Genomic DNA, 11,259 nt, shown 5'->3' with positions numbered 1-11,259 from the left:
CTCTCTCTCTCTCTCTCTATATATATATATATATATATATATATATATATATATATATATATATATATATATATGTGTGTGTGTGTGTGTGTGTGTGTGTGTGTGTGTGTTGACCTTTACTGTAAATCTCTAGAGCTTTTAAAAATTAAGCGATATACTAATCCCTCTTTATTATTTACATCCCGCTCAATGTAAAAATAAATCATTCTTATATATTCGTAAATATTGTTGTTTTTAAAATACAAAAAATATATGTTGTCGCACTTTAAAATTGCACAATGGCTAAGGACCCGGGGAAGGGAGTGTCTTAGCTTTCCCAATAACTTTTACTGGTCCCAAAAAGTTCTCACATAGGGGTACAAGATTTTAAATTTTCTAGTGGAAAATGTTTGAAGTGGTGCTAGATCTCCCGTGTATCGCGAATAGTTATCGCAAAAATTAGTTTATTTCAGCTTGTTGCTGATACTGGAAAAATAACAGATGTCGATATGGCTCATCAATTTCTCGGTCAATACAAATATTTTCCAGCATCAGCAACAAGCTGAAATAAACTAGTTGAAACATAATAAAGTTAAAAAGTTAAAAGGTTTAATTCCTTTTGAAACAGCCATGTAAACTTTAGCAAACATAACCCTTTTTTTAATTTTATTTGTTTGTCTTGTCTATGTTTTGTATTTGCCTCTGAACAAGACTCATTACAGAGTCGAAAGTGCTCAGGCTAATTAGATACTAGTTTTGCACTGTTCGTAGTAAGTTTATTACATATATCTTAATCAATCCCTGACACACGTGACCCCTTGCTGGATCTAGTGCACTTGAACAGATTTTTAGTCGCCATATGATCTGTATTCTTTATATATATATATATATATATATATATATATATATATATATATATATATATATATATATATATATATATATATATATATATATATAATTGATGAAGAAGATGGCCGATATCGCTTAACCGGCTTGATGCAGCTGTTCCGTTTTTTTTATGCCGTTTTCATGATATTTGTGATTGTTGCCTGTCTTCGTCTACGCTTATGTGTTCATTATGTATTGGCTGTTCAGTTCGTATGTGTTTATTTTTCATCTCCTTGTTTTGGAAACGAGAACAATTATACGTTTTTTCAGCTGTCTTGCTCCACTGCTACAACTTTCATTTCAACAAACCGTCATCACGTGATACTCGCCAGTCAACCCGTTAATGCTGTGATGGACCCTCATCAATTGCTTTAAATGACCACTCTTTGGCTCTCGACACTACATTGTGCTCTAGACTAAACGAACTGGGACTACATTCATCATTACCTAAATGTAAACAGAAGCGAGAAAAGAAACGTTGTTTCAAAGCTGGCCGGCGTAGAACAGGAAGAAGAATTATAGTTATCTCCCTTATGCCCTTTCCGGCTCGACAATGTAAAAATTCCACCGTTAATTTAGATAACCTAATTCAAATCCCTATTAATTCGTCAACCCTTGTGTCAACTATCCAAGAGGTACCTCTGCGTATTGCATTATCCAATGCCCAATCAGTAGGACCACCGGAAAAGCGCACATAAATAGTTAATTTTATCAACGACCAGAATATTGACGTCTTTTTCCTGACAGAAACATGGCTAAAAGCACCAGGCGATGAGCCCAAGTGTGCGGATCTAACAACCACTGGTTACTCCATCAAGACGTTGCCCCGTAACTCTCGCGGAGGTGGAATTGCTGTCATCACAAAGAACTCCATGATCAAACGTCTTAACCACACCACAACATTCAATTTCGTCCACACATCGTTTGAACTAGTCCAAACCACACTCACAATCGAGCAAAGGTCAGTCCATTTTTTCTGCCTATACCGCCCTCCTCCTAGTAGAAAAAACAAGCTGATTGAATCTCTCTTTTTGGATCAGTTTCCGAATCTCCTGGAGTATGGAAATTCGATAGGTGGCAACCTGATTATTCTTGGAGAGTTCAACTCTCACTTTGACTGTCCCGAAAACCCAAACACATAAAAACTCATAGATTCCATTAATATTTTCAACCTCAAACAGTCATTTAACCAACCCACCCATAAACATGGTCACATTTTAGACTGGATTCTTCATAGACCTGATGATAACATTCTACGGTCCTCCCTGGTATCCCATGAACTTGCATCATATCACCTCCGCATTATATGCCATCTTGACGTATCAGTCCCTAACCCTCCGCCTGTATCTGCTACTAAGAGAAACCTCTGTATGATAAATAGAACCAAATAATGCATGACATCCAAGCTAACCTAACAACTTGCTTACCTCCTACAGCAGAAAAACTCGATAACTGCCGGCATTCATTGCTCGACAAACATTCCCCAGCTACCAAGTGCTGAGTATCAATTCAAAAATGTTCTCCATGGTCCGTAAAGCTGAAAGGCTTTGGCTTTCCACCAGACTCACTATTCATAAGTACATCTATGAAGCCGCTAAGAATGTCACAAATATAGTCCATGCAGCGAAATCAGCCCACTACACTACTAAGATCATGGAAAGTTATAGCTGCAAAGAGCTCTTCGAGATTACTAACAAGCTAAAGCCAAGGAACAAATCTACACCACTTCCAACTACCTTCTCTCCTGTCGACCTTCCGGACATGTTTGCAAATTTCTTCCGTGACAAAGTATAACCCATTAGAGGTAAGCCTGACACCACAATTTCAATTGACTCATCGTCACCATACAGTTGGGATACAGAATTTTGAGCGGCAACCATTATCAGCATTTGAACCTGTCTCTATGGATTTCGTACGTACAATCCTGATGAAGAGTGCACCAAAATCATGTGAACTTGATCCAGTTCCAACATCACTGCTGCTTGAGTGTTTAGATCCAGTGTTGCCTTCACTAACTGATGTTATTAATACCTCTCTCTCATCAGGGGAATTCCCATAATTTTTCAAAACTGCCATTGTAAAGCCTCTGCTGAAGAAACCAACACTAGACCATAACGATTTAAAGAACTACCGTCCAGTTTCTAATCTCCCATTCATATCAAAAATCTTAGAAAAGGTTGTTCTATCCCAGCTTGTATCTCATCTAAATTCAAATAGTCTTTTTAGCAATGTACAATCTGCATATCGCCCTTGCCACAGTAGTGAAACTACTCTTCTAAAAGTAGTTAATGACATTCTATCTGCATTGGATAGCGGAAAGATTACAATCCTCACCCTCCTTGATTTGTCTTCAGCATTTGACACAATAGACCATGATATATTACTTCACCGTCTCCAGCATGTATTTGGCATTCATGATACATTTTTAATGTGGTTCAAGTCTTACTTGGTCAACAGGACACAACTTGTATCTGCAAATGGAATACACCCCAGCCCAGTTGATATATGTTGTGGTGTTCCACAGGGGTCTGTTCTTGGACCTGTTCTCTTCATTCTATACACTCAGCCGCTCTCAAGTGTCATAGATCATCATTCAGTGTCTCACCAATTGTACGCTGATGACACCCAAATATACAAATCAAGCCACCCAACTGAAGTTGATACGACCATCCAAGGTGTAGAGATGTGCATATCTGATGTGAAATCATGGATGACGTGTAACAAGCTGCAAATGAATGATGATAAAACTGAGGCCATTCTGATTAAAACAAAAAGACTTTCTCATTCACATCCTTTACCTCAAACAATAAATATCAGCAACACCAACATTAAATTCACACAATCAGTACGAAACCTGGGTGTTACTCTGGACAGTACTCTCACATTGCACCAACATGTCATGAACATATGCAATCCTGCATATCTTGAGCTGAGACGCATCAGCTCCAGTCGCAAATATCTTTCAGTTGATGCCATTAAAACACTCGTGTGTTAATTAGTACTTTCAAGACTGGACTATTGTAACTCAGATCAGTCTGGTTCATCTCAATATCTACTCCAAAAACTTAAAAAGTTCAAAACACAGGTACTCGGATCATACTTAGAGTACCACGATCAGAGCACACCTCCCCGCTGCTCTGTACCCTACACTGGCTATCCATTCGATCCAAAATCAAACACAAAAATTGTTCTCTGTGCTACGTTTTACTGACGAACTCTAGTCCAACATACCTATCCGACCTCACCCATGTGTACACACCAGCAAGATACTTATGCTCCTCTTCTGACAATCATATACTCATTATTCCCATTATGAAAACAAAGTCCTATGGACAGCCTTCTTTTGCATACCAGGGCCCAGCAAAGTGGAATGAATTGCCCACTGAACTTAGACACAAAGACAGAGTGATCACATGCAAGAGTGCTCTGAAAACTCACTTATTTCGACTGCAAGAACAAACTTAAAGACCTAATAATGTTTCTTACCTTAAATATTCTCAGCATGTTTTTTCTATGTTTTCTAATTTCATGGTGTTTGTGTTTGTAATCATATCATCATATGGTTTTTTTATCTTATTGTTGTCTAATGTTGTAAAGCGCTCAGAGCTTCTAACGATTATTCGCTATACAAAGTCCTCATTATTATTATTATTATTATTATTATTATTATTATTATTATTATTATTATTCTTATTATTATAGTGGGAAATCCGATTTAAGGATAAAGGGATTGTCACCTATTGCATGTGAAGATTGGTACCGACGGACTGCGCGGAGGAACCAGCAGCTGGTCAACGGGCAGGAAGCCGGACCCAGCAAAGGGATGTGGAGCGCTAAGAGCACGGCAAGACACGTATGACGCATTGGTCATCCACTGTATCCAGTCTCCATTCCAGCCGTCTTGAGTACGTCTTGCAACTGGACAAAATGGAGCCTGGACGAGAGAGTGAGGCTGACACAACGCAACTCTTCCTCACTTAAATCCAACTCAAGCGCAAGTCATTTATGTCATCACCCGTGCCCAAGTCCTGCGACGATGTGCGAGCTGTGACACGGCAGTGTGGATGCACTGGCAGCCGTAGTGGCAGACCTGCACGCAGGCGGCTCAGGCCATATGGTCGTATTCCATTGATCTGAAGCAAAAATGGATGTCGGCAGCCGTCTGAGCGACTAAAAATACCTCTTTAGGATAGCGCTGTTTACCTTCATAGCCTGCGGATGGGGCTAGAAAAGGTGCCCTATAAAAAGCCTGCTTCATCTACCCCGACCAGCTTGTCAGCGGCTAGAGGAAATCCCATTCTTGCGGTCGAAACACAAAGAAAACCTAAAAGGTTACAGTCACTCTTGGTGCGTGGAAAATACACACCCTATTGGATCGTGCAGAGGCTGACAGACCAGAGAGAAGAACTGCCCTGATTGCAAGAGAACTTGCTCGCTACAAGATAGATATAGCAGCCCAAAGTGAAACTCGCTTGGCTGACGAGGGCCAACTGACTGAAGTTGACTGGTTACACCTTTTTCTCGAGTGGACGTGGCACCGATGAACGTCGTGAGTCTGGAGTTGGATTCGCTGTCAAGTCGAGTTTGGTGAATAAGCTCTCCATCTTACCAAAAGGAATTAATGACCGGCTTATAATGCTGAAGCTACCCTTACACGGAAAAAAGGAAGCCACACTCATTAGTGCTTATGCACCAACCATGACCTACTCGGAGGAAGCCAAAGACAAGTTCCACCAGGATCTGGTAACTCTGATTGCTTCGGTACCAAAGTCAGACAAGCTGATCATTGACATGGAATTGGCAACTACAACAGTAATGGACATCTGCTCTTGAGAATGTACGCAACATATGATCTCCTGATCATGAACACCATTTTCAATCTGCCTAACCGTAATAAAGCAACTTGGATGCACCCACGGTCTAAGCATTGGCATCAGATCGACTACATCTTAGGATGTCCGTGTGACCAAGGCCATGTGTGGCGCTGATTGCTGGACAGACAACAGGTTACTGATTTCCAAGATGAATCTTAAAATTCAACCTCCCAGACGCTCACAGGGAATTAAAGTCCCAAAACGACTTAACGTCTCCAGGCTGAAACAATGAGCAAGCTCTGTCTGAAGCTCTGACAAGCCAGCTAGAAATCACAGACTCTAATAATAACGACGTAGAGAAATGCTGGATGGCCTTCAAACATCTGGTGCACTCTACTGCATCTGAAACCCTTGCTGTCACGGCGCGAAAGCACCAAGACTGGTTTGATGAGAACTGTGAAGAAATACAGTCCCTGCTAGAGGATAAGCATCGTCTCCATCGTGCATACAACATCGACCCCAAGTCCGTTGCAAATAAAGATGCCTTCAGCAGAGTCCGCCAAGCTGTACAAAAGAAATTACGTGAGATGCACGACACATGGCTGAGCCGAAAGGCTGATGATATCCAGTCCTTTGCCGACAGACAAGACATGAATACTCTCTATAGTGATCTTTGTGACTTTTATGGCCCAGTAACATCAGGCACAGCCCCATTCTTGAGCTCCGATGGCAGCACTCTCATAACCGAGAAGGAGAAGATACTGGATCGCTGGGCGGAACACTTTCACGGTATCCTCAACAGACCCTCTTCCATTAACGATGAAGCGATCAACCGTCTACCCCAGGTGGAGATGAACGATAGGTTGGCTGACCCTCCAACAGTGCTGGAAACTCATAAGGCCATTGAGCTCATGTCTAGTGGGAAAGCTCCAGAAGCAGACTCCATCCCAGCTGAGATCTACAAGTCTGGTGGGCTTAAGTTAGTGGGAAGACTAACAGAGATGTTATGTTCCATGTGGAAGATGAAACGCATACCCACAGAATTCAAAGATTCATCCATCATCCACCTTTACAAAGCAAAGGCAATCGCCAATCCTGCGACAACCATAGAGGAATCTCTCTACTTTGCATCGCTGACAAGGTCCTCGCCAGGCTACTGCTGAACAGACTCACATAATACCTTGATCATGGCCTACTGCCAGAAAGCCAGAGTAGCTTCAGAAAGGAGAGAGGCACCATCCACATCATTTTTTCTGACAGGCAGTTGCAAGAAAAATGTCTTGAACAAAATGTTCAGCTATACACCACCTTCGTGGACCTGACTAAGGCATTCGACACTGTCAGCCGGGAAGGCCTTTGGAAGATCATGGCCAAATGTGGATGTCCAGATGTCTTCATTGAAATGATGAGACAGTTTCATGATGGCATGCTTGCCAGAGTGCAGGACCAGGGTAACTATTCCAAACCCTTTGCAGCTAAGAATGGTGTGAAACAAGGATGCGTCTTAGCCCCCACTCTCTTTAGCCTCATGTTCTCCGCAATGTTGATGGATGCTTTCAAGGACAGCGATGTTGGAGTAGGTCTCCGATACCGTCTGGATGGGAAGTTGTTCAACCTGAGGAGGCTCCAAGCCAAAACCAAAGTCCAAGTTGAGAACATTCGCGACCTGATGTTTGCAGATGACTGTGCCCTCAACTCCAGCACGGAGGCAGGCATGCAACAGAGCATGTACCTTTTTCCACAGCGTGCTCCAACTTCGGACTCACCATCTCTACCAGCAAGACCGAGATGCTGCATCAGCCAGCTCCTGGAGAAGATTACATGGAACCATCCATCACTGTCAATGGCCATAAGCTTAAAACTGTAGACAGGTTCACATACCTCGGCAACACCCTCTCTCAAGCAGTCCACATAGACGATGAGGTCAACACTAGGATTGCCAAAGCCAGCATAGCATTTGGCAGACTCCGCTCAAATGTCTGGGATAGGAGAGGCATCAAGCTTGCCACCAAACTCAAAGTCTATGCAGCGGTTGTTCTCCCCACCCTCATCCTTGCGAGACATGGACTGTGTATGGCAGCCATGTTAAAAAACTGAACCACTTCCATATGAGCTTCCTGAGGAAACTACTAAAAATCAGATGGCAGGACAAGGTACCAAACACAGAGGTGCTCACTAAGGTCGGCATGACAAGCATCCGCACCATGCTGTGCAGGACACAACTCCGATTGGCTGGCCATGTTGTCCGCATGCCTGTAGAACACCTACATAAGAAGGTCTTCTATGGAGAGCTACAACAAGATAAAAGATCTCACGGTGGTCACAAAAAAGAGGTACAAGGACACCCTCAAGGCTTCGCTGAAGAACCTAGGCCTTGATCCTGACAGCTGGGAGACTGTTGCTGCTTACCGATCTGCTTTGCGCAGTCAAGTCAACGCTGGTGCGGAAGCCTTTGAGCAGAAAAGCCTGGTGGACGCAGCTGATAAACGAGATCTGCGCAAATCCAGGAACAGCAGTTCCGCAACTCCCGGTCAGCAACCTGCACACCCATGTCCCCACTGCAGCAGACTCTTACGGGCCCGGATCAGACTGATCAGCCATCTCCGGACCCACCCCCAGTGAATCGATGACTTTAAATGGTCCTCATCGACACCGATGGACGAACATCATCATCATACTACAAATAATATTTATGTTAAAAATAATGATGCACTTACTTAATATAAAATTGGAAGAAAGAAAGCAGGATAATTTTAGTTAGTACCAGTGGTGGATCGGGAAATATCGTTTGGGCACGGAGGCTAACATGTAGGCAAGGAATCTAGATTAGATCCCCCAGCAGCGGGTTATTAAGCACAGGGATGACTGCATTTTAAGAATTGTATGGGTCTTTGTATACATAAGGGATACGCAGAACTTTATAAAACTAGAATATACCTTTAGTGATTCAAAGCTCTGAGATTCATTTTGAGATTCACCAGTGACAAATCTTAGAGCTATTTCGTGCAGTTTTCAAGTTTTCACTATTGCTTTTACAGACAAAATAAAGGTTAGAAATCGACGTGCTTGATGGCGTCATACATTTGCAAAGTCGCAAATAATCAAATGGAATTACTTTCTCAAACTAATTCGTTCTCACTGGATACGCAAGGTTAAATTAACTATGTTTACAATTTCTCAGCATTATTGTGGTTAAAAATATCAAACGTGTATACACCACCATTGTCACCACAGCTGACGTAACTTAATACTAGCAATAGGAAATTAAAATAGGACAAGCTGGCAGGATTGGAAATATTGCTAAAGCTATATTGCTGCATGTTTTACCCTACCCACTTATCATTTATCGATATTCTTAATTTGTTTTAAAACTAGCCCCTCCCCCTCCCTTGATTCTTTCAGGGCGCTACAATAGTATGCGGCGCTTTACAGTTGCACATTTTGCATTAGAGTTGCAAATTAAAAGAGTTTCACCAGTCACTGGTTGTATTGGCTATTTTAGAAAGGCTTTGAGTAGTTCAGTGGGATACCTTAGCGACAATGGGAAGTAGCATTACAGAACCCCCTGGGACTGTTTAGCGACTATGTAAATTTAACATGGAGAAAAACCCTGGGACTGTTTAGCGACAAAGGAAATTAACATGGAGAAAAACCCTGGGACTGTTGAGCGACTATGTAAATTTAACATGGAGAAAAACCCTGGGACTGTTGAGCGACTATGTAAATTTAACATGGGAAGAACTCGTGGGACTGTATAGCGTCAAGGGAATTTAAACAGTGGGACTGTATAGCGTCAAGGGAAATTTAACATGGGATTTTTTTAAAAAAAATAATAAAAAAATAAAAATAAAAAAGGGTAGGCAATTGAAAGTCGATCTCTTTTCGAGAGATGTGGGTGGCCCTGAAAAGGGCCTTTGGATTTATGTTAATATGCCCTTAACATAAAGGGCATCTGCGGCATCTTCTTGTCCTCAAGCTGCGTCTTACTCGAGGGCCATAAATCAGTGTCCTCTTGAGGCAACCTTGTCTCTCCACGTACACTCTTCGTATCCATAGACTGGTGTCTGACTTGTGGACAACTGTCCACTTGGATCGGACATACATTAGCATGTCCGTCCTAAACATCATTGAAGAAACAAGGGTGGATGATTCGACTGTGGTCCACATCTTGAGGCGCCGAGAACAGGTGAATCAATGCAGTGAACTGCGCTTATTTATAGGGGCAGGAAGGATTTAAATGGATTGAGTTCATTGACCAATCCAAACACGCGTTACAAAATTCAGTCAGTCCGCATCCAATCCGAAGAGAACAGTCTGTGACGTCACGTAGTCTATATAGATTCGCTAGCGCCTGTGTGCAGTCAATCGATGCGAGACAGTGATTCAACATGACGGAAACTCAGAAAACGATCCATTGGGGTGGACCAGCAGTGGAAACCGCCCAAGGGAACCCGGACTTACTTTCAGAAGAGGTGAATTGGGATTTTGTGGATTTTCTTACCTCGCAAGAATTTGCTCCAGAACCTTCGTCTCCTTGTTCATTACCGCAAGTGGAGAATTTTAGACAGACAGAAAGAAGAATTGGAGAAATTTATACAACGACAAAAGGAAGTGGAACAAGTTTTTCTCCTACAGAACAGCAGCAAGAAGAAGAGGTAAGAAAAAAACAACAACAACAAGAAGTAGCAGCAAAGAAACAAGAGGGTGAAAGTCAAACCGTCACGGTACTGTTGGACATTTTAGCGGAGTTAAGAAGTCTGAAACAAATGTATCAGACTTCTTTATCACGACCGAAGAGAATACGACCTTCCCGAGCTAAACACACCAACCCTGTGACCAAGCCTACCGTACCACCCTTAGTGATTTCAACCAAATCATAATCATCAGAAGTAGGCCTCGGCCGTGGCAAAGGCTTAAGACAGTTAAAGTTGATTGCTTAAACTCACCCCTACACCAAAAAAGGCCCTTTCCAGGGCCACCCACGTCTCTCGAAAAGAGATACACTTTTCAATTGCCTATAACTCAAAAAAAAACCAAACCATTTTACCCCTATAGTACGTGTTTGTGTATGAGTGCATGAGTGTACGTTCTTATTTTAAAATCAAAACCCAAAGACACTTACCTTTTTTATACCTAATTTATTCTTTTATCAATAGTTACAATCCAATTCACAATTCACAACAGAGCACTTTAAAAAGTACATTCACTTCTTCTGTTTCTTTTTTTTTCACTCTCTCGGTTTTTTGAATTTCTTCACCGTCACAGTATTTTCCTCCTCCTCTTCCTCCTCACTTTCTTCCCTTCTTCTTTTCTTCTATTCTTTCTTTTTCTTCACCTGTCTGCTATCTTCTTTCTCTTCTTCCTCTGAAGAATCCCTCTCTTCTTCTGACTCCTCTTGTTTCTTTTTTGGGCAATCTGGAGACCAATGTCCTTCTTCTTGACAATAATAACAGGTATCTTGACTTTTGTCTCTTTTAACCCCTGTTTTTCTTTTTTGACGGTCTGGACACTCTGAAGACCAATGCCCTTTCTTCTGACAGATATAGCAAGTATCTTCACTTTTTTCTCGAAAGGA

The 11,259-nt window shown here is 41.9% G+C and overlaps 1 protein-coding gene across 1 annotated transcript; it reads left to right on the top strand.

Moving 5' to 3' along the window:
- The first annotated feature begins 6,271 nt into the window (after nucleotides 1-6,271).
- LOC149799100 (uncharacterized) lies at nucleotides 6,272-6,847 on the top strand. Its single transcript, XM_089958133.1, has one exon. It carries the CDS (start codon nucleotides 6,272-6,274, stop codon nucleotides 6,845-6,847), a length of 576 nt encoding a protein of 191 aa, XP_089814259.1.
- The last annotated feature ends 4,412 nt before the right edge of the window (nucleotides 6,848-11,259 follow it).

The sequence above is a fragment of the Sinohyriopsis cumingii genome, chromosome 5 (assembly GCF_028554795.1).
Source record: "Sinohyriopsis cumingii isolate HCF-2022 chromosome 5, ASM2855479v2, whole genome shotgun sequence".
NCBI lineage: Eukaryota > Metazoa > Mollusca > Bivalvia > Unionida > Unionidae > Sinohyriopsis > Sinohyriopsis cumingii.
This window is presented reverse-complemented; position numbering and strand designations above follow the sequence as displayed.

What these genes read in the sequence shown, in the direction of transcription:
- LOC149799100 (XM_089958133.1), top strand. Translation starts at nt 6,272, where the DNA reads ATGCACGACACATGGCTGAGCCGAAAGGCTGATGATATCCAGTCCTTT.